Source organism: Anolis carolinensis, chromosome 3 (assembly GCF_035594765.1).
Source record: "Anolis carolinensis isolate JA03-04 chromosome 3, rAnoCar3.1.pri, whole genome shotgun sequence".
NCBI classification, from domain to species: Eukaryota; Metazoa; Chordata; class Lepidosauria; order Squamata; family Dactyloidae; genus Anolis; species Anolis carolinensis.
Window position 1 is genome coordinate 239,152,780 of NC_085843.1, and position 24,039 is coordinate 239,176,818.

Genomic DNA, 24,039 nt, shown 5'->3' on the forward strand with positions numbered 1-24,039 from the left:
GATGCAGAGCTAACCTTAAGAAATGGGGCTACAAAGTGGAGTCCACAACATGTGAGTGTGGAGAAGAGCAAACCACAGACCACTTACGACAATGCAGCTTGATCCCTGCCGGATGCACATTGGAGGATCTTCTTATAGCAACACCAGAGGCATTCGAAGTGGCAAGCTTCTGGTCAAAGGACATTTATAGTATAATGCCAAGTTTTAACTTTGTTTGTGATTTTTCTATACATTATAACTGTATTCTTAATTTGTTTCTGACATGATAAATATAAATTTTTTTACAAATTCATAACCCCCCACAAATTCTGACCAACATTTACTAACGTGGACAGAACAGAGGTGAGAAGAGAGCTTTCCTTTCAAAGCAGAGCATGGAAAATATCCTATTGCTGAACAAAAGCTCCCATCTATTCTGAGAATTAGCGTTTGTGAAGGAATTAAAAACAGATCTTATGCAGAGCTTGGAAAACCAGAGCATTTTTCTTATTCGTTTGTATTTTTTATTTGAATGACATGGTCTAAGCAACTGATTTTAATGTTTTTCAAGCTTATTGACATCTTCAGTACCACATTACCAGGGGCCACTACTAGATTTTGGTTTTGATCTAAACCTGTAACCAAAAATAAATGTGTAATGGAAATCCTACCTGGATGGACAAGCTTTGATTCAATGAGATAATTCTCTCATGATTTTAAAGCCCAATTCGTGCAAAAAGGTTTAGAATTCAATTCTTAAAACTTTCAGGAGGGCATTTGCAGTGAAGGATCTGTCAGTGAATGAAGAGATGAGTCCTGCAATTTGCCCAGCAGTTCCTTTTTGCACATGTCCTTTGCAAAGATGATATACTGTACGTGAAATATGGAATTGGGGAGCCCACATTTTTTCTTTATAATGCTTGATTCTTAGGAGACTTCTAGGAACTGCTGTTTCCTGGAAGTGCAACATCCTTTGGAGAACTAATCGACCGTCACTAGATCCCCCATTAAAGCATATTAATTGCCATGGAAACCCGTCTTGAGAATAGATGCTTTTGAACAAACATACGCACATGGACATGGACTCCTACACTTTTGCTTCTCAGATCAAAGTGCTGTATTCCTCCCCAATTTAAAAAGACAGACATTGAATGAAACAAACAGAGCAAAGTGCATGAAGTACTCATCTCTAGGCTCTTAGTCGCCAAAGGAACCAATAATTCTTAGACACAACTAGTGCTGGAATGGCAGCATTTGTTTTTATACCATTCCTGAAACGCTTGTGTTAAAATAGAGACTCATAACAAAAGAAGCATTCTGCAATTGGCTGAGAAATTCTAGTAACTGTCAGCCCCTGCTGACTTCCTGGAATCCTACAGCTAAGCTTCATTACTGAGCCCCCAATGTCCTCCATCCAACTCTAATAAACATGTCAGATTAGTATCACGAAGTTACAACTAAATAAGGCTTGACTCATTCCAAATTGTCACTGGAGTACACTACAATATATTTAGAAAATCTATAGTCCATACTTGAGCTTCACCAACAGATATATTACATTCCTGGATTCTCCCAAGGTGGAGACATACATTTTTATGTGAATGTAAAGATATATTGACATGAATATTTCCTGTCTCCATTTCACAAGCAGTTTATGAGTCTTTGAATAGGGAACAGGTGATAACCGTAGGATGAGCATAAAAGAACTAGAAAACTTCTAGCAAAAATATTCATATAATTGGCACAACTTATCAAAACCCACATGTAGAAAGAGGATCACATAAATGCTATTCATGTTTTTTTTTAAACTAACATAGAACAATACTCAAGTGATCATAAGGGCTCCTGAAACTTATGTTGCAATTCTCTGTTTTCTTGGACTTTAGGAGTCGAGGTGTCATCACATTAGATTACATTTCATCACAAGTGCAGGTGACCAAAGGTTTTCATAGCATCCGGTCAAGACTTTTCATTGATGCCCTTTGCAGATTATCAACAACTTGGAGGGGGAAACCCCAAGATAAGAGAGCCTTGACAAGCCTTTGACTTCTTTTTTCTTTCTTTTATAGTATCAGAACAGAAGTCCTGAAATATAGTTTTGGCAATCCTTGCAACAATAGTTTTTAGTTTCTAAACTTAACATGAGTCCCCTTTTGGAAAAGGACTAAGTTTCTGACACGGCTGTGCTAATTTTGGAGGTTTGGACAACAAAGCCTCCGGGAACTTTACAAAATCCTCTGCTGTGCCCTTGAAATTTGGTTAACGCTCCAGGATATACTGAGCCACAACTTTTTATATAACGTTTCCCTTTATTCTTACCTTTGCAACAATTCTCACTCTCTCAAATTCTGGCAGCATTTGTAACTTTCAGGATTCTCCAGTTTGAATTTCAGGGCCTTGATAGCTGCTGCTAAGAGTTGTGAGTTCCTTTTGATGTTTGGGGCTGATCTCAAAGTCTTCATTAGCAGCTCCCTCCAGACTGGTTATTTTGTGTGAAAACTCAGTTATTTTTTGCCTGAAGAATTTTGATGGAAAAAATCCCCTAGGTTATTGAATTCTGTTCCATTTGGTTTATGCACTCAGCAGTGCAGTGACACTGCTTCAACAAAGGATGCTGTATTCTACCGTCTTTTTCAACCGGGCAGCCATAGGGTGCATCTACACTGTAGAATTAATGCAGTTTGCCACTGCATTAACTGCCACGGCCCAATGCTATGGAACCATGGGAGTTATACTTTGATGAGAAAAGGTATCAACTATCATCCTTTGGTAGACAAGGCTAAGGCAGAGAAGGCTAAATACCTTGTAATACTACAACTTCTACGTATTTCCCTGAAAATAAGACAGTGTCTTATATTAATTTTTGCTCCCAAAGATGCGCTAGGTCTTATTTTCAGGGGATGTCTTATTTTTCCATGAAGAAGAATTCACATTTATTGAACCAAAAAACCCCAAAACATTTATTATATATTGTTCAGTAGTTGTCATCACAAACCAGCATGACCAGACAAACTGAATCTTATCAAGAATTTCTTGTTACTACCACTATTTCCATGTACAATAATTTATGGTACGTACATTTATCGATCCTGCATGCTCTGGTGTTCTGTTCGACGGGCACGCTTCCAAACAAAATCTTTGCTAGGTCTTACTTTCAGGGGAGGCCTTATATTTAGCAATTCAGCAAAACCTCTACTAGGTCTTATTTTCAGGAGATGTCTTATTTTTGGGGAAACAGGGTATGACTCCATAGCATGGAGCCATGGTAGTTTAAGTCATGTCAATCTGCAATAATTCAACAGTGTAAAGTGGGCATTTTCCTCTTACTATCTGCAGATGCAGCCCCAGTTCCAATTTTTAGGATTTTTATTTTATCTTGAGGAGGAAGCCCTAAATAGGCCATCTTCCTGAATGAACCCGGCCACACTGCATCTGCTTTGGATGTAGCCCTTGCCCTTTTGTGTCTTTGGACTCAATTTGCAGAGTTGTCCAGAGATGGAATGCAAAGCAGGCAAGGGCTACCACTCCGTCTTCTTGCTCCTGTCATTACTTCCTGACAGCAGCAGCAAGGAACAGCAATGCCAAAAGGCTCTGGGTGTTAGGTGTAGGGCTTGTTACTGGGATATATGGTAGCAGTCCTTGGCAGCCACCTAACACTGCTGGCTTGTTTGAGGGAAATAAAATACGTCTTCTGACTTCTGTTTATGCCACTATTTCACTTTGATCTCCTAGACAGAGCATTTGACTCAAGCTGCCATCAGAAAGAATGGCTGGCTTTACTCTGCCTTACTTTAATCATTTTTTAATGCTGTATATTACACAATGATAATTTCCTCTCTTAATTTGTAAGGAATCAAAAGAGCTAAATGTTCTCCTACAGGATGCTGGAGAGACTAGGGAGGAAAGGTATGTGTGCGTCTATGGACATATTTATTTAAATTGGTGATGAACTGTCATTAAATCCAGGATACTGGCAAAGGCCAGTTTTGGGAAAAGAAATCCAATCTGATACAGTAGACTTCCAGTTAACCGACACCCATGAAAATCAGTAGATACCGGATAAATGTACTATCTGGTTGCTTGAAAGTTTTAAACAATAGGCCTAACTAATACTATACCCCATACGATACCATAAACTCTGTATTGACTTGATAATAATATCAAAAGACAGTAATTAAAAACAAATAAAGACAACTTAATTTAATGTAACATTTCCACTGAAATTGATTTTATTTTAATTTTTTATTTAAGGTATCATTTATTTCATTTTTTTGCTGATTGCCTGAAAGTTGATTGCTTGAGTTCCTGTTAACTAAGAGTCTACTGTATTCCTGTTTTAAACACACTTTACAACAGTCAGATAGTGAAAGATAGCATACAACCACAACTGACACCCTGGTCTGAAGTAGAATCAGCATGGTAAACATGAACCCTTTCATGTGTCCATGAGTATTTAAAGGCTTTACAATTTTGTTGATAGTATAAAAAGTCTGAGGAAGAATTGGATAGAACATTATTAATAAGGATTGCTGCCTTGATCCTCATGAGATCTTGGGGATTTGCCAGATTCATAAGCCAAGTTAATTTTGCTTTCAAAAGAAAAAAAATGCAGTATTCGGCAGAAAAATGATAGGTGTTCTGGGCTAGTCCATGGTCTAAAAAGAATCACTGGAACATGACTTCCAATTCCTGGAAAATCACCTCTTGTTTTTCAAAATGGTGGCTAAGTCTCCCTCCATAACAGATGTAGAAGACCTTACATTAATACGTAATTTATTTACCAAATAGCCATTTCTTTTTTTAAACAGGATGCTTATTGTAGAAATCCAACTATTGCATCAGAGTCTTGCACAACTGGGCAAGAGACATCAGTGCCCATAGCAGCCCTCTTTCATCTGAATGAAGTATCTTACCTAAAAAGCCTCCCAAGTATCAATAGTGCAATGTGGAGCTTATAGTTTTGGATCAGTTAAACTCTTGCTCAGGCACAAAGCTAACTGGGGGGACCTCGAATCAATCACAGTCTCACCATCATAATTCATCCCAAAGCTATTCTGAAAACAATGTGAATGGGAGAAACAATGTTTGCATGCATGTGTGTGTTTATACATACACACATACAGGAATTAGGAACATATAACCCTCATGAAAGTGGAAAAATTGAGAATAAAAACCACACATTTTTTTAATCCGAGAAAACATCTTTCCAGGAATTTCTAGGTCCTCCAGGTCAACCAGGTCCTCTATGGTCAACTTAATCAGAGTTTTTCTGGAAGACCTAGGTCCTCCAGAACAACTCTGCAGTCAATTTTAGAATATATTGATCAAATCCACAAAAGTTAAATCTAAAAAGTGAAGTGCTGACTCTGTGTGTATCTTTGCAAACACAAAGTCAGACATATGAGATGGAAAACCTTCTTTGGCTTGAAGGTGCAGTTGGCTCAGGACAACAATGTAAGAGTCTGCCTGGTTAGCACTGGATGGGGTTAGTCCATTGCTTGTTTGGGCCCTTTGAATTGATTTCCCAGACATCATCCATACACATATGCCCACATCTTTCCTTTTCAGGCAAACACAAAATTTAGTTAGTTTTAATAATGTATTCTTTGATTAAAGAAGGCAAAGGGAAAACTAAGCTGACTAAGCCATTGTCTTGAGAACACTCCTATGCTTCCTTCTTTCTTTGAAGAGGATGACACTTGGAGAAAGGTGCTCTTTAGTATTTCTCCAGTTTTCTGATGTGGAGGATCAACCATTTCCACCCAATTGTGCCAGGGACTGGCACTAAATTTATGTCCATTGGTTACAGTTCCTTCCTTTCTTCTTCTCTTTCTTCAGTGATGGAGGTCCCAAAAATGTTTTCTGAACTTCACCTAGTAGCTGTTTTTGACATTTACATGAATCTACTGTGCAATGTTTACAGTAGACTCTGCAGAAGATGCCTCAGCTGTGCTTCATAAAAAGGAAAATTAGCCTGTTTAGCACGCCTTGCAAATGCTGATTTGTTATCAGTAAATGTTTGATTTTTCTATTTATTTTTTATACTTATATACCTGGGGTCACATAAAAATTTCTCAGACCAAAAGGGGTGGAAAAGTTTAAGCTCTAGACAACACAGCAGACCAGATAGACAGCTCTGCTAGGCTAAATTTGCCCCCCAATGAAATTCCTTATCAATGAATTGGCTCTATAGATCTCTCTATCATAGGAGATTCAGCTGTCCTTTGGACCTTAGCTACGGTGATGGAAGACTTTATCAGTGTGGAATGCTTTTCTTATCTTTTCTACTACATTTTAAATGTTAACAATAGTTTTAATTTTGTACATTTTTAATATAATACTTTGTTTTGAAACTTTTATATACAATAGTAAGATTTTAGATATACTTTGGTTTAATTTGCAGCCATTCATCTTGGGTTCCACAGTGGGAGAAAAGTGAGATGAAAAGAAAACAACATTCCAAAGCTCCTTGGAGGAAAGATGAAGTAATAACATTTTAATAAAATGTATTATGAGTTTACTGAACAACATGTTTTGGCAAACACTGTAGGGCAAGTTGTAGAAATGTTATATGGGCGTGAAAGGAAAAAGCCTGATGAATAGGAAAAGGAATGGATATTAGCAATTAACAAGCTTCAGGGCCTGTAAGCAAAAACTCTCATGATGACAGACACGCTGCAAGAACTGCTGTATTCTGTGCCTATTAGAGATGTGCATGAAAAATTTTCCTTTGTTTCCTTCGTGCAATTGTTTAGTTTCAACCGTTTGTCTACACAAAACGAATGACATTTTCGTAGGAAATGAGAGGCAACACGAAAATGAAAGCCACATAGTCATCGTGCTTGCTTTTGTTTTCCTTTCGTTTCTGCCCCATAACAATTAGCAGGTACTGACAGAGGGCTGCTTTCCCATTACAGCTGATATGTACTAATGGGTGTTATATAGATAGATAGATAGATAGGGAACGAATGATAGCTAATGTGGGAATCTAAGCTGAGCCTGGGAGAGGAAAGCCTCCGCATTACATCTGATGTGAGTGGAAATGGGTGGTAATAATAATATTAATAATAACGATAGTACTCTGGGGAAGATCCAACGTTTTAAAAGTTGGTGGGCTAAAAGGGATTGAAATGCCCTCTGTGTGTGACGATTTTCACCCCTCTAGCCCAAAAACTGAGGGGGGGGGATGAGTCTTGGAAGCCCTCCCATTGCCGCCAATGGCACGAAAATTTTCGTTTTTTTGTTAGCTAGACGAAAATTTGTGTCATATAGGCAGCCCATTTTTGTTAGCAGGAACCAAATATGAAAATGAGATGACACGAATGAAACCACACAAAATGAACAACAATTCCATACAAAAGCACAACACTAGTGTCTATATTTTCCATGTTTAGGTGTTAAGCCTAAACAATTGCTGCAGAGAGATTTGTTTCTTCTGGGACTGCAGTTGAGTACAGGATAAAGTGGGCACGAATAAAAAAATACAGAGCTCAATGAACAGCCTTATCACATGATGACTTTGGAAGCATGAGCCAATGAGATTGAGCACAAGCACTGCCTGAACAGAGAGCAAAAAATCCTTTATTGTACACAGTACAGAATGTAATGCAGCTTTTGCAGGAGTTATACTATATGGCCCTGCTCAGGCAATAGTAATTTCACATCAATCCTCAGATTAACCCTTCTGCGCTATAGACTTCCCATTCCAAAATTAAACAAAAACCCACACAGCAAACCCCACCGGTCTGATTAAGCCTTGGGGCAAATTAGGGGTGGCAGCAGAGTTCGCTGCTGCCCTGTGCTTTGTGACAGGCCACTTTATACATTCTGGGGAGAGTTGCTGAGTCGTCTACAAAGAGTTAATCTTCATACTTTAAAAAAAGTGAAGTTAGTCAAAAACCCAAACAAAGTTATCAAAGCAGAAAAAGAAATCCTATACAGCATTTACAAAAAAACATGGAGCCCATGGGGAAAGTTATGCATATTTGGGCCAAGCACATTACAGGTGCATGCCAACAATGCTCATAGGAAAGAGAAAGGGAGGACTCTCTGAAGGTCCCAGAGAATTTTTTATATATATATCTGTATGTACTGAGCAACGTAGACCTCTCCCCTTTCTCTGAATTTTTACAAACCCAAATTCTTTTTTTCTTTTTCTTTTAAAAATCTTCTTAAAATATCCAACTTGCATGAAGCATTTGAAAATGTAACACAACTTACAAATTAAGCTAAAAATATTTCTGCATACAGACCTTGAGCCTCTGTCTTGCTTATAAGCTCAATGAGGAAAGGTAGTTTAGCAACAACAAGGCAAGGCTGCCATCGCGTCAGAACTGTGCTACCTCGGGAAAGTTCAGTGGCTGGGGTTGTCTTGTATTATATACATATGAATCCCAGTCACAGAAAAAAACAACGTGCATTTGCTACTGCATAGGAGCGCCCTCCCAATACAGCGCACACTGTACAAAGTGTCCTGGGAAGGATCCAGTGTAGAAATGTGTGAAGCAGATATGCGCATGAAGGGCAGGAAACCTCTCCCCACCCCATGCTGGAGTGCCCTTAGTGTCAGCATTGCTGGAAGCAAAAAAGCAGAAGCTTTGCCAAAAGGCAGGATTTTCTTAGATACAAAACCCTAGAAAAATCTAGTTACAAATGTTGCCCCACAACATAAAAAGAGGTTTGGCCAAACCCTCTTTCCTCCCTAAAAGCAAGCTATCCATGCACAGCCTTGCAACAGAGAGGGTGGCCAAGGGACAGTTGGGCGTGTTGAGATCTAGCGCTTAAGTGCTTTCCTTTAAGCAAGGGTTGCTTATTAGAGACCAAAACATCAAACCAAATCTTTTATTTTTAAAGTATCAGAAAAAGGCTATCTCGACTGAAGAGCTGTGCACTGAGAACTGAGAGGGGCTGTGCTAATTCAGCCATGCCAGAAGCACCACGCTAAGCCACGACCCATTCCAAAGGGCTTGACCAGCGTCGGTCCTTTTGTCCTCTGCAAAGCAAAGCCCTTTTCCATTATACAAGGTAGATACAAGGATTGTGATTGTTACATAGCATATTATCATGACAATTTGCTAATCACATACTGTCTATTCAAGTCTTGCAAGCATGTGCATCGCACACATACCCCCTAGCAACAGGGCCCAGAATACACCCCACTGGAACATACACTCCCATCATTCTTTGTGGTTGGAGCTGAAGTGACCAGCAATTGGAGGTCCTACTGACCAGCCAGGTTATTGTCTTTGTGTTGGGAGGGCCGTGAAGTTATTATTTGTCTGTCTCTTCTGATAATATTTGCAAAGAGCAGTTTTATGAACAGCAGAAATTCTTTACAAAACCCATTTGCCCTTAATGGTTGGAACTGGAGTCTGTAGTGTGAGCTGCTCAGCCAGTCAGTAAGCAAAGCCCTCAGCATAGGGGAGATTGCTGCAGGGATCCAGATCTAGGAGGTATGCAGAGTTGTCTTCAAAGTGTGTGAGAGGTAAGGTGTCATCTTCATTCACATGGCAGTCAGGTTCAGCTTTTAAGAATGGGCGCTGATTGTCAGGGAAGGCCATGGAGAAGAGGGCATCGGGGTCACAAACAAACTTGTAGACATACCGTTCTCCTGCCACCTGAAAGCAAAGGAAGATGTTAGTTAAGTTATGGTAGGCATTGGAAATGTGGGGTTAGTGGGATCGACTTTGTTGTTTACTACAGAGCCCAGGTCTAAGACAGGGAAAATACCAAGGGAGGGGAAATAAAGACAACAGAACCGGTGACTTCCTGTAAACTATGAGTCCCTGCACTGTGATTTCAGTTACAACAGATGATGAATTCTAATCAAAAATGGAAAAGTGGTCTGTGGTACAGAACAAAGGTCAAGTCAAAGAGAACTAGTTAATGTGTTTTCGAAGGCTTTCATGGCTGGAATCACTGGGTTGCTATGAGTTTTCCGGGCTGTATGGCCATGTTCCAGAAGCACTCTCTCCTGACGTTTCGCCCACATCTATGGCAGGCATCCTTAGAGGTTGTCAGATCTGTTTAACTAGGCAAATGGGGTTTATATAGTAATAATAATAACAACAACAATAATAATAATAATAATAATAATAATAATTTATTTCTAGATTCCCCTCTCTCCCCAGAGGGACCCAGGGTGGTTACATACATATAAACAGCAAACATACAATGCCACAACTACTTAACTAATATCAAAAATATAAAATGACAATGACATACTTATTATAATAAAAATTCCAATGTTCAGGGTGCCTGAGGCAAGTGTGAATGTTGCAATTAGCCAGCTTGGTTAGCATTGAATAGTTTTGCAGCTTCAAAGCCTGGCTGCTTCCTGCCTGGGGGAATCCTTTGTTGGGACGTGTTAGCTGACCCTGATTGTTTCCTGTCTAGAATGCCCGTTTTTTATTGGTTTTTTTTTAAAAAAAAAATTACTGTCTTGATTTTAGAGTTAGCAAGGCTATTCAATGCTAATCAAGCTGGCCAATTGCAACATTCACACTTGCCTGAGGCAGACAAGAGTTATTTCTCCCACCCTGGACCTTCCACAGATATATAAACCCCACTTGCCTAGTTTCCAACAGAGCTCACAATCTCTGAGGATGCCTGCCATAGATGTGGGTGAAACGTCAGGTGAGAATGCTTCTGGATCATGGCCATAAAGCCTGGAAAACTCGCAGCAACCCAGAACTAGTTAATATTCTGATCTTACATTTGTACAAGATATGAAAGCTGATATCAAGACATGATTAGTACAAGACCAGCCATAGCATATCCTTCCCTATCTGCTGGAGGTATTTTTTTGCTCTTGTTAAATGATTGGAAATGCATAATACTGTACTTGACCTACTTCCAGAGAATTAATTGTAGACTAGATTCCAATTTACTTTCTGCTTGTTTTTACATCAGCAATTATAAACAAGGAAGGGCAGATGTGTATGTATGCTTTGATTGATGGGTGGATGGATGGAATTATTGCAAACAAAGACCAAAAGACTAGTATTTTCATTCCTAATATGCCAAGAACCCCATTGACTTCCTACTGCTTCTTCCCCCCTACGAACCCTATGAACCAGCAGCCAATTGCTTGTGGAATGGCACCATTTTTCTGTCTATGTGTATGGGGGTCTTGGCCCCAAGAAATTTCCCACCCCTGCTTTACAGCCACACTATTATTGCTTAGCAGAAATATTCAGAGCAAAGTGTTACCTTCTGCATGATGCCTTTTTCATAGTAGTAGCGAAGAGACCGACTGAGCTTGTCATAGTTCATAGCTGGCCGATTCTTCTGGATTCCCCACCGACGAGCAACCTAAGAAAGTGAGAAATGCAGCTATGAAGCTTGTCAACTTTCTGGCATGACTGAGAAGTGTCAAACTTTTGGAAACAAGATTCTCGGGTGGAGAACAGAAATGCCAATAGTGGCAATGCAAAGCTTTTCAGACTATTAGTATGCAGAGTTTCAGTTATTTTGCAGAATATATTTGCCTAACTCAGCCACTTGCTGGAAGAATCAGATAGGGCATTGGGATTCCCAAAGCACTCAAGCAAGCTACATTCTTCTACCAAGTTTGCATGGAGTACTAAATACTAGTGACACATTATCAGAGAGTAACTATTCTGTATTCTAATATGCAAGCTCCTCCAGTATCCCTAGCAGCGGAGCATATCAGATTTTGTTGAAAGACTACTCGGTTAACCTCCATTCATATTGGCCAAGAAATTTTAAATTCTTCATAGATGTTGAACATATTAATATCTGGAAAATAAATTTTAATTTATGTGGTCAGATCTGGGAGTTTTTCTGGACTTTCCGAAGATAATACCCGATGCTCATGGGACCACATCTTTGAGCACATAAACATGAAAAGTTGTATTGGATTGGGAATCCAAACCCATTTTCTACATAATTGTATTCTGTCCGACCTGACTATCACATGGTTGGCCAAATAAGTTGTTTTGTACTATCAATAAATTTCTAAGGTCAGTACAGATGTAATCTTGCAGTGTTTAGCATCCATATCATTCATAATTGTCTTCTTCTTGGAAAATTAAGGGAAAAATAAGATCTATAGGAGGTCTTCTGTTTCATAAACGTAGCCTGATGTTGGCAGACTGCCCCACTTCCTTCCCTAGCCACAAAATGGCCATGGGGCTAACATGCCAGCTGAGGAAAGTAGGCTGTGCTTAGACACAGTGAGGAAAGAGACAGAGCATATACACTGCCTGGCTGATCAAAGATCTCAGCCATAGTATGGATTTAACAGCTCATGTTAAAAAATGCACTATAGCTGTGATGGGAAACTTTTGTTGTCCAGTTATGTTGAACCTCAGCTCCCATTAGCTGCAACCAGCACTGTAGTGTTTGGAGATAATGACAGTTGGGGTTCAATAGCATCTAGAGGGCTTTAACATCCCCAAATCTAGGTAATGGGCCACTAAATTTCATATAACTTTCAATAAAAACTAAATTACCAAAGGTCTTCATATTTTAAAAAAACTAAGATAAGAATATCCCAAGAGATGGATAGAGCCACACCCATTTCCCTAAATTTCACAAAGGCCAGATTCTGTTGGCCAAAACACCGAGTATTGGCCCACGTTACTCTTCTTGACTGCAGTGTAAACCATGGCTAGAAAGACATGATCAGGAAACCTGATGGAGCTACAAGTGTGTAAGAGCCCTGAATCAATTCTAATACAATTCATAAGCAATTGTGCTGAGCGGATTATTCATTTTTCTTTGGGAGGAGGATCTGATGACATAAGCCTGTTGCCAACCAACCTACTGTTTCCCTGGGGATTTTTGGAATGGACAATCAGCCAGGCACTCAGAGAAGATTAATGGGATTTCCTAGCACTAAGTGCACTGAGGCAGCCAGCACCCACCTGAGGCATTGCAAAGGCCCAGAACATAAGCCTGAGCCAAATACATGGGGTGTTTCCAACGGCCTCAGCAACTAAACAGATAACTACATTAATGCAATGCACCAGTCAGACTAGTTTTTCCATCAGAGCAAAGACACAAGGAGGAAGTGAAATGCATAGATGAAGCAAATAGCTTATCATTAGGAAAGGAAAATGTACTTATTCAGCACCTTGCATTACTCTGCACAGAGCAATCGACATATCACCCATCCAGTATACACCCCTTTGCTCATTCTCTTTCCAATTAAAATCAAAGTTACAACAGAGATGCTACCTAGCTCCCCTTTACACCCATTTTCCTGTTCCTCCACTACAAGCCGAGCTTCTTTGTTCTCATACCCCAAGAATAAATGTACTGCTAGCCTGTATTGAATATATTCAACCATGTATCAATTACTACGGTGTCAAAGGAGGAAAGCAAGCAAGAAATCCAACTATGCTGCTCCTCCTTCTCTATTTTTAAGTTAATGCATTGCAATAGGCTTCTCAATAGCTTATGGAATTAATCCTCCCATAAGTGGCTCCAGGGCGGAAGCATGTTTGGTTGTATTTTGCATGTTCAGACGCAAGCCCCCCTCCATATGTATGTAACAGCAGGCACATAGCCAAGAGCACATTGCCAATGCATGGATTCCAAGTGGCTCTGCAGGTGACGGTTACATAATCACCTCGTAGCAGCCTGGCTTTGATTCTGATTCAGACTCCGCCAGAGCTTCCTCTTTACTGCTGCGTACAGCCTGGCAAAGAAAACCACAAGGTGCTTCAAAACCTTTCTCATCCTCTTACTGGCCAATACCGCTGGAAAGCAAGAGCCATCATTATCAGTGGCCCTTCAGCCTTTCCAAAGAGCCTGCTGCTCTGGGGCAGAAGTGGAAGATGTAATATTTCCAATGAAAATCCATTCCCCCTCAAACAACTGCAAGGTCTTGCTTTGTCTTCCACTCATACTTCCTTGGCCCTCTCACCAGAGAAAAATGCTAGACAGGCAGCGCAGATTCACGGTTAAAGCATTTCCAAATCAAAGCAGATGCCATTTTCATAATGGGGTGGGAGTGAAACAGCAGACTACCAAAGACCTTCGACTGCCAAACTCTTGTTTGAAAAACCACAATTTCCATGCAAAGTGTACTGTATATTATAGATAATTACCCACCATGCACTGCATGGCTGTGCAGCTGGTTTCAATTATTAGTCAAGCAGCTTCCTCCTCTGCATCATTCCACACAACCAAGTGCACCACAAAATCCCTCTTGGTAATTTCAGGGGTTTATTTACAAACTCAGTGTCTCCACAAGGCGACAACAGAGGAAAGCCTACAGCGACAGTGGAAATTAGCAGAAAATCTCTTCTTAGACCCAACCAAGCATCTGACATTTGATGGGGAAAATAAAAACGATGTGTGTGGAAGTAATAAAGGGATGCCCCAGAAAGAACTAAACGGGAGGCGCAAGAAAGTAACCCCTAAAACATCACCTCAAAAGCTAACAACTGCATATCCCTCAATATTTCACAGGTGAAAACAATTATTTGTGGCCAAGATGGCATTAACGAGAAAGGTATTAATGAGAAAGAACACACAAGATAAGAGAGACTGCAGTAGTTTGCTTATGCCTGAGTTTACTGGGAAAAGCAAAATCCCGCTCCCTCCTCACCTTTCACTTGCTGACTTGAGTGCAGTGCACTTTTGCACTTTGTTTGCAAACTCAGTTTGCAGCAATGAAATAAGCTGAAGATAAAGGGGGAAAGTGAGAGGGTGAAAGGGAAATTAGCTGACAATGAGCTGAAAAAATGGGATAATAGAAGATGAACTGGGACCACTCTGACCAAATGGGCCAGATTTATGAATTTCAAACAATAGAAATAGTTGAACTGGCACAATACGATTTAAACCTACAATCGCAAATAATATACAGTGAACACTGCAAAAAGGGAAGCAACAAAATGTAAATATTCTAAGACGCATGTGGATGTTAAACTAGTCTTACTCTTGGGAAACATAATACTTTAGTAAGAAAAAGAAAACAGTTTCACGGATCATTAAAAAGGAAAGATAATACTGCCTGCTATTTGGAGTGACTAACAAAAAGAAATGGACCATCTTTACAAACAATAATAAATAAATAATCATTATAGTTGCTCCAAAGCTAAAGAATTTTACATAATCGTTTTTATAAAATTGCTAAGACTCACTGTCATTAACAGCCAGCATGCCAATGCCTTAAATCAAGAAATAGTTTTCTAAGATCTACAGAGATACTCGCAGGAACACCTCAGCAAGCAAGAGTCCAAAAGTGGCAGGCTAAAACCCAGAATCTCATCCCATGGCTGATACTGTATGAGAGACTCCTTCCTGGGCACACAGAAGACTGGGCGACTTGGAAGGTGCTGAACAGACTGTGCTCTGGCACCACGAGGTGCAGAGCCAATCTTCAGAAATGGGGCTATTAAGTGGAGTCCACAACATACGAGTGTGGAGAAGTGCAAACCACAGACCACTTACTACAATGCAGCCTGAACCCTGCTACATGAACAATAGAGAACCTTCTTACAGTGACACCAGAAGCACTCTCAAGTGGCCAGTTTCTGATCAAAGGACACTTAGTATAATGCCAAGTTTTAAAACTTAGTTTGGGTTTTCAAATACATTATAAATGTACCCTCAATTCGCTTCTGACATGATAAATAAATAAATAAACTAACAAAGAGACGGTTTTCCTCTTTTTTGCCCGCTACACTCCCTATATTATTCCAAATTGATGAATGAACCAGATTTTTATCTGGACTTCGTCAGAATGAAAAAACAAAACAAAACAGAAAAAGTGCAATAACAATAGACTACAGACCTTGATATAGATCTAAATTTATTGCATATATTTTGGAGGTATTCGGGTTTTCCCATTTTTCCTATTGTTAAAACATAGTTTACCCAATGTAAGACAACTGACGTTTTCACGGCTCATTTTAGCGTCTTTGCATGTATTTTTAGAGGCAGATTTCTTACACCTCCAGTTTTGAGAAAAGGAGAACATATTCCTACCTGCTAATTTGGAATCTGTTATGGAGAGCCCTGTGCCTAAGAATTAACTGGGTTGCGAGGCTGGAAGCAAGAAATAGAATCTCACTGGGATCTTTGTCATCTGTACACATTAATACCTTTTAATATTGTTCACATTCTAAAACTTGCAACTTCCAATACTTTCTGCACTGGGCATCAGCAAAAGATCTCCAGAAGGGAATGAGGAGATACCAGCAAAGAGAAGCAAACCTGCTGTTTCTTCACAAGGTCTTATTTCATGACACATACATACAGTAGAGTCTCACTTATCCAACATAAACGGGCTGGCAGAATGTTGGATAAGCGAATATGTTGGATAATAAGGAGAGATTAAGAAAAAACCTATTAAACATCAAAATAGGTTATGATTTTACAAATTAAGCACCAAAACATCATGTTATACAACAAATTTGACAGAAAAAGTAGTTCATTACACATTAATGCTATGTAGTAATTACTGTATTTACGAATTTAGCACCAAAATATCATGATATATTGAAAACACTGACTACAAAAATGTGTTGGATAATCCAGAACGTTGGATAAGTGAGTGTTGGATAAGTGAGACTCTACTGTACTTCGTTTCCCTTGTTTCCCTAAGCATTTAAAGATAATTTTGGCAGTGCTTTCAGTACTCAGTTGCATAGAGCGATCTCATGCTTCAGACACGAAGCCATAGCCCATCCAATTCTCCTTTCTAAAAGTTTATTTTCACCCAAAAAAAGATAGGAATTAGATGTTTGGTATTCTGTGTTGTTTTTGGATGGATGCATTGGTATCCAACCAAAGTTATGTTAAGTCTGATTTCTTCACTGATTTCTAGAGGGATCTTTCATTTCCACCCTAAAAGATAAATAAAAAAGTTCCATGGAAAAAAACATCAGCCTTAATCTAATAATTACAAGTCTATGGTTTCACGAGTCTCCTACATAAGACTTTTTATAGCATATCAAGTCCCTGCTATACAGCTACCCATTCAATTGCAGGATATTGGCAAGACTTCCAGTGTTGATATATAAACCTCCTTGCCACCAGCACCATGAGCATTACCAACAAAAAAGCGACTTGAACTTAATGCCATTATACAGAAAGTATGTGAAGGGATAGAATGTGCTTTTTCCCAGTGAATTGATATATTGCTCCAATGTAGCATTTGATTTGGGAGTGAGTCACAACAATTGAATGGCAATATTTTTTTTTAAAAAAAGAAACATAAATTAATGTATTATGATCACACAAAAAATGACTCAAAGACCTTTTCAGTTAGCTCTAAAAGTGAAATAAGATTCAACCAAGGGTTGGATGGGAGAAACTTCCACAACCAGAAAGTTATAGCTAAAAAGGCCCTTTGATGAGTCAGCTTTTATTTTTTAAATTTCAGTAGTGTAATGGGTTGAGCGTGAATACACACATAAAGCAAATCAAATAGATGTATTAGTCCATGCCAAAATAATCAGTACACAAAATTTGACTAGCATTCCTTGCCAAAGATTTGCTCTTTCTGAAACCCATCCTTTATCCCAGGCATGGGCAAATTTTGGCTCTCCTGGTGTTTTGGACTTCAACTTCCACAATTCCTAACAGTCTACCAGTTATTAGGAATTGTAGGAGTTGGAGTCCAAAACACCTGGAGGGCCGAAGTTTGCTCATACTTGCTCTATCCTAAAGATATATCTGGCATTAGACTTCACCTCTGAAATGAAGCACAGGGTTGGAGGAACATCTCTTCTGTTAAGATTAGAGATGGGAGAAGACAGATAGAGGGGTTGGGCTCTGTCACTACTTCAGTAGGTTACTCTGACCACAGATCACACCCATCAACTGCATTGGCAAAGCTTTGGCTGCACTACCCCTTCCAGCTCTGGATAAGAAATTGATTCCTAGAAAGGGCATACAACCAAATAATCCTAGGATTCAACTTGCCCTTCCTCTGTAGTTCCATGATTTACAGAAAACCGTCAGATATTCTTTTCAGAGTCTGTCTCCCCTTGGTTATGGGATGGGGTGGGGTGATATTGAATTTATTGAGCCCTCTCCGTAACTTTAGAGCACATATGCACAAAAGCTGCTGATGAAGTTCAACACGCTGAACACCTGCTTATAAAACAAAGCCACTGGAGACCCAGTGTGGTGCAATGGTTTGGATCCAGGATTGGGATTTGAGAGATCCCTGCTATGACCCCAGCTGAGTCATGGAAGTTATTGGATGATCTGAGCCAAACAATTTTTTATTAGCCTGACCTAATTCACTATAGAAAGAAATTCATATATACACCACATTGAGTTCTCACAAGGAAAGGCAGGACAGCAATGTATGTAGCAAATATAGCCATTCAACAAAGTGAACACACAAATCAGTGCAACTAAACATGATTTTCTATTCATGTCTGAAGTCTAATAATGCTGCTTGCAATTAATTCAAAGATACATTTTATCACCATGGTCGCAGAATCCAGAATCAGTGCGTAAAATGCTTAGTCCAACTGCATTTTATCTTTAATAAGATTATGCAATTACAATAGCTCAAGAAGATAATCTAAAGATTGAAAGGCAATCCAACCAATTAAGACAGAGAGTCATTGCTGGCAAACAATCAGATGCATCAAGAGCCAAACCAAGCAAATTTGTGCTTAATATATTCAGTAAGAATTGTGGACGCTGGGCTTTCTGACATCTGCTCTGCGGTTTTTCTCCATCTGACCTTAATGTGGACTGGAGAAGATTCAATCAACAGATTTACACAATGCCAAAAATGGGTTTATTCACGCTGCTCTGCCTACTGCTGCCACCCTGAGCACCATTCATAAGAAGTGCCATTTGTTACCTGCATGTAACTTGATAACTAGGATTCAGTAGAAACTGATCTATTGTCACAGTAATTATCCTTGCAAAAGTCATGGACTTTGTAAGTATCACGTGGTTCAGCTAAAAAGTGTACCCTTTTTCAGTAACAGACCAAACAGAATTAGTAAATTACAGCAAGCTCTGACAACAGCTGTCCTGTTGTGCAAAAGGTGAAGCCACATACCACAGGGAAATCTATAAGCAGGTGGCACATCTTCTGTATTCATGGAGAATGGAGCTACCAGTGGCTATCAGTCATGATGGACATATATATCCCACCAGTAGTATTGTGCCTCTATAAATCAATTGCAGTGGAGCACTTGTGTTGTTATGCTGTTGCACTCGTGTCCTGCTTGTGGCTTCCCAAGAGCAATAGGATGCCATTTGTGTCAACAGAATGCTGGGTTCGATGTTCCTTGTATCTTTGGAGAATCGCTTTGCATCAACATCTGTTATACCTCTTTGGGCTTATCAATTTTAAGCAATGATAGTCACATTCCCAACAAACAGGCATATGAAAGATTCTTGAGAGTGCCTTGTCTGACACACATGCGCCTAATGAGATCACAATGCTATTTGATGTTCCAGTACTGTGGAGGAACATTGGAATTATAACACCAATGATGACATTACTACAATACTACCTGAGCTGTGCCACATGCACAATGGAGAACTTCTCTTAGTGACACCAGAGGCACCCCAAGTGGCCAGCTTCTGGTCAAATAAAATCTAGTATAATGCCAAGTTTTTAACCTTGTTTGTGTTTTTAAATATATTATAACTGTATCCTCAATTCACTTCTGGCATGATAAATAAGTATGATGACATATCTGAAATTTCTGGTACAGTCCCAAAGTATTTCACCATTAAGGCAACAGCTTGACAGTGGACAGCATGTGCCCTGGACAAAGCCATCTAAATTGCGTCAATCAGAGCCACAACCACAACAATGAACATAGTCTAATGCTATTCTGCCTTTTGTCAAGTGGCCTGGCACAGAGATAAGTATAAAAGCATCAACAATATTTCATGTCAGCTAATATAATATATCCTATTTTCTCCTCTCAATACAGAGGAGAGCAATTGTGGCTGAAAGCAATTTTAGAGTATTGCTTTCAGCTTCAAATGTTGCATCCTTTCCCTTTCTACAGATGTTCAGTACTGTTTCCCAGCCTGGTGTCTTACAAATGTATTAGACCATATGTCCCTTCACCTTCAGACAGCACCACCAATGGATGATGGGGGTTGTAACCCCACACATCTGGTGGGAACCAAGTTTGGCAAAGCGATCTTCTTGGGCTACCAGTCACAACCACAACAGGGATGGGAAGGAGGCCTCACTTGGGTGCTTACCTCTTCTGGCTCAATCAGCTTGAATTCCATGCCCCTGCCGGTCCAAGCAATAAAGTGAGCATTGGCTGGGTCATCAAGGAGTGTGACGAGAAACTGCCACAGCTGGAGTGACCCTCGTCTTTGGTAAGGAGGCCCTTCACGGTACACGGGGGGTTCTTGCTTCACTTTGCCTGTTTACACCAACAAACACTAGTTAAAACTGACATTTTAAAAAGCATATTTTTGCACCCCTCCTCTTGAACTCAGAAAAGTTACTTTTTTGAAACCCAGAAGTCTCTTCTAGTCCAGTGGTTCTCAAACTGGGGTCCCCAGATGTTTTGGCCTACAACTCCCAGAAATCCTAGCCAGTTTACCAGCTGATAGGATTTCTGGGAGTTGAAGGCCAAAAACATCTGAGGACCCCAGGTTGAGAACCACTGCTGTACTCAATGCGGTCACTGGCCATGTAGCTGAGGGATTCTGGGAACTGGATTCAAAATAGCAACTTTTCCAAGCTGTACTTCCCTCATAGAGAAATGTGTGAAGAAATTACTGAATGTGAAAGTTACTACTATGCAGTGAGTTCACTCGCTTCATACGTTTGGCCATCACATTCAGGCTCAGAAACTTTGAGAGAATTCTTTCACTGAATGTGGCTCAAACAAGGCTGACCTTGCTGAAGCAGATGGGAGAGCTGCTTTTTGGCTAATCCATTTTCCGACATCTCTCACTGAAATCTCCCCAGCCCCTATGCCCTATGGCAGGCACCAAACAGATTGAGAAGGAGGGGGAGGCAGGGAGAGAATCTGCCACTTACCTTCCATTCTCTCTGGAACAACACATGTATCATCAAAGTACAATCGGGCATCCTTCTCATAGGAGAACCCTAGTTAAGGAAGAAGACACGTCAATTAGCTCACAAATTATGTTTGTTTAATGTGTTGTCAAAGGCTTTCATGGCTGGAATCACTGGGTTGCTGTGAGTTTTCCGAGCTGTATGGCCATGTTGCAGAAGGATTCTCACTTGACTACTTCTGGTCAGTCAATCCAGGGCCAGCTTACACCTCTCAACAAAGGATTCCCCCGGGCAGGAAGCAACCAGGCTTTGAAGCTGCAAGGCCATTCAATGCTTATCAAGCTGGCCAATTGCAACATTCACACTTGCCTCAAGTAGATAAGAGTTCTTTCTCCCACCCTGGACATTCCACAGATATACAAACCCTACTTGCCTAGTTTCCAGCAGACCTCACTACCTCTGAGGATGCCTGCTATAGATGTGGGTGAAACGTCTGGAGAGAATGCTTCTGGAACATGGCCATACAGCCCGGAAAACTCACAGCAACCCTGTGTTTTATTTGCTTTCAGAGCTTGTAAAAGTTACTTTGTTGAACTTAAACTCATAGAGTCCCCAAGATACCAGGTTACTGGCGCACACACACATTCTGTTAGGCTGTTCATTTCCTTTTGTACCTCTTGGCAGCAATGTCAGGGATTCAGTCAGTTATTAAAGTCTATAGGTAAGGCCATGAAAAGCTCATTAGCAAATATGTTGGCTGCTGCTTCTGTGAGTCCCAGGACTTGTCCAGACAATAGGTTCCCACCAGGCTGGTTTCACAAAGAAGTGTCAATTTGCAAATGCCAATTAAAAACTTTTGCATGCAGAGCAGCACCAAACCAAAGCGACTTCTTGTATGGCAATTGCTCAGTTCAATTTCATCTGCACTCCTTTGCCAGTCTAGAATTATGCCATTAAGACTGGCAAGCTGAAGCATGGACTGTGAGTTGTTAGTTGTTCTGGGCAGCATTTTGTTCCTACTCTATCCAGACATTGCCTCTTGGGCACTGCACCTAGATCAACTAACCACTAGAGTCCAGACTGCTCTGTACACATTTTTGTGAGAGAAATGGCTTGCTTAGAACGTCTTCCGCTGCAGTCAGACTTTTATAGCAACTCCTGTCACCATGGCAGCTGGCACTGCCACTTAATGTGCCAAAGGAGGAGGCAGGAGAGAAGAAACCACTCTGTGGGCAAAATGGAAGCAGTCATATCTGTTTCTAGAAAAAGAAACTGGTGACAGGGATGAGAGATAATTTCTGATGGGCTCTCAAAGAACACAATTTCCATGTATTTCAGCAAGAAGACCAGGGCAATTTGCCATACGATGAGCAGGACGTTGCAAAAAACAGTCTCTCCATAATCTGAATTAAACAGGCTTCCCTAGTCGAGTTAATATGAGGTGTAAAACATAATTAACAGCCTTATTAAAAGGGTGACACAGGCTGGACCTACACTGCCCTATATCCCAGAATCTGATCCCAGATGATCTGCTTTGAACTGAATTATATGAGTCTACACTGCCAGTTAATCTGGGATAAGAAGATAATCTGGGATCAGATCCTGGGGCAGTGTAGATCCAGCCACAGTGTCTGTAATTGTCAATTTTCCTTTCATTCAGTATTTAAGCAAAGTCAGCACTCTGGTGGTCAGTGTACTTAGAACAGTTAGCTTAGAACAGTTACTTTTTTTGGGTGTGTGTGTTATAATTCCCAGATAGTTAGATAATTCATGGACTTTTTAACTTCAAACTAGCTTTTCCAAACTCCAAGTAGGCCATAATTAATATTATGGGGATCAACCTGTGTGATTATGGGAAATTGAGGCTGAGACATAGAGGCTTGTCTAGTATTTAAGTTCAACAGTGAGATTTGAACCAATAAGAAAAAAAACCATGAATTAGCAAGGAAAGAGTTGATAGATTCTTAGAGATCCTTTAGTCCAACAACACCCTGCCTGCTCAATGTATGATATGAGCTCAATGTATGATATGAGAGATGACAATCCAAACTCTGCTCAAATATTTCCACTGAAAGAGAACCCAGCCCACTACTTTCTGGTGGGTTTTGGGCATTAAGAGATTTCTCCTAATATGTGACGGAAATAGGGCTGCATTGCAACTTTCACCCTTTGGTTCTAGCTATGTCCTCTGGAACACGAGACACTAAATCTGCTCCATCTTCTGGCTTTAGATATGTGAAGACTGAGATAATGTCTCTTCCTAATCTTCTCTTCTCCAGCCTGAACATAACCAGCTCTTTCAAGTGGTTTTCAGAGAGAACATCCCCTCACCCACTTGCTATTAGGATAATCACATCCAGCCCCACATCCACATTCCTCAATTTTATTTCAAGTTTATGCAGACAGGCATAGCTTCATCTTTGTATATAATTGACAGCTAACTTACCATCATGGCTGTTGGGGAAGTAGCCTCCTCCTCCTCTCACATATGTCGACTGGCAGTTAGGCACTTCTGAAAGAAAAATGGAGGTGGCGTTAATAACACCCCAAACTGCACACATTTCCCTTCTTGTCTGTAGGCACATCTACAGAAAAGGTCCTAGATATACAAAATGTATAGATTTGTGTTCTTCCACTTGGTTGTTCGAAATATAGAATTTTTGAGAGGTATTGTTCAAGACCTTGGCTCCAGCTACACTGAAAATTTAATGCAGTTCGAAGCTAGCTGTAAATTGCAGTGGCCAGATAGCAAATTCCCACAAAAGCAGGCAAAAGTAAGCCTTTCTTGGGCATCAGTGTAGGATGGCTTGTGTAATCATGATCCAGGCCGCAACTTGGTTCCAGGATTTCCTATGTAATCATCTGCACAGCGAAATCATTTTCTTCAATACCAGTTTGAAACTGCATTCAATAGTCAGTGTAGTCTGGGCCCTTGTACTCCACAATAAATCCTCTGCAGTGTGCATCACTCATCCAACTGAAAGAGATGGCTTTCTGCTCCTTTACACTCAAAAATTGTAATCCTATCCAGACGTATTTTGGAATAAGCTCCATTGAGTCTGATGTCAGTTATTGCTCAGTAAAAATGCTGTAGAATATATTTT

The 24,039-nt window shown here is 40.2% G+C and overlaps 1 protein-coding gene across 1 annotated transcript in view; it reads right to left on the minus strand.

The window, feature by feature from the left end:
- Window positions 1-7,542: 7,542 nt before the first annotated feature.
- The window catches only part of etv5 (ETS variant transcription factor 5), a 48,583-nt gene continuing 32,086 nt past the window's right edge, over window positions 7,543-24,039 (minus strand). Inside the window, exons 9-13 of the mRNA XM_003218372.4 lie at window positions 23,382-23,447; window positions 20,957-21,025; window positions 20,161-20,330; window positions 11,191-11,292; window positions 7,543-9,596 (exon numbers count right to left, since the gene is read on the minus strand). Of these exons, the coding sequence (XP_003218420.1) occupies window positions 9,375-9,596; window positions 11,191-11,292; window positions 20,161-20,330; window positions 20,957-21,025; window positions 23,382-23,447 (629 nt within the window). The 3' untranslated portion in view covers window positions 7,543-9,374. The remainder of the gene's footprint in view (window positions 9,597-11,190; window positions 11,293-20,160; window positions 20,331-20,956; window positions 21,026-23,381; window positions 23,448-24,039) is intronic.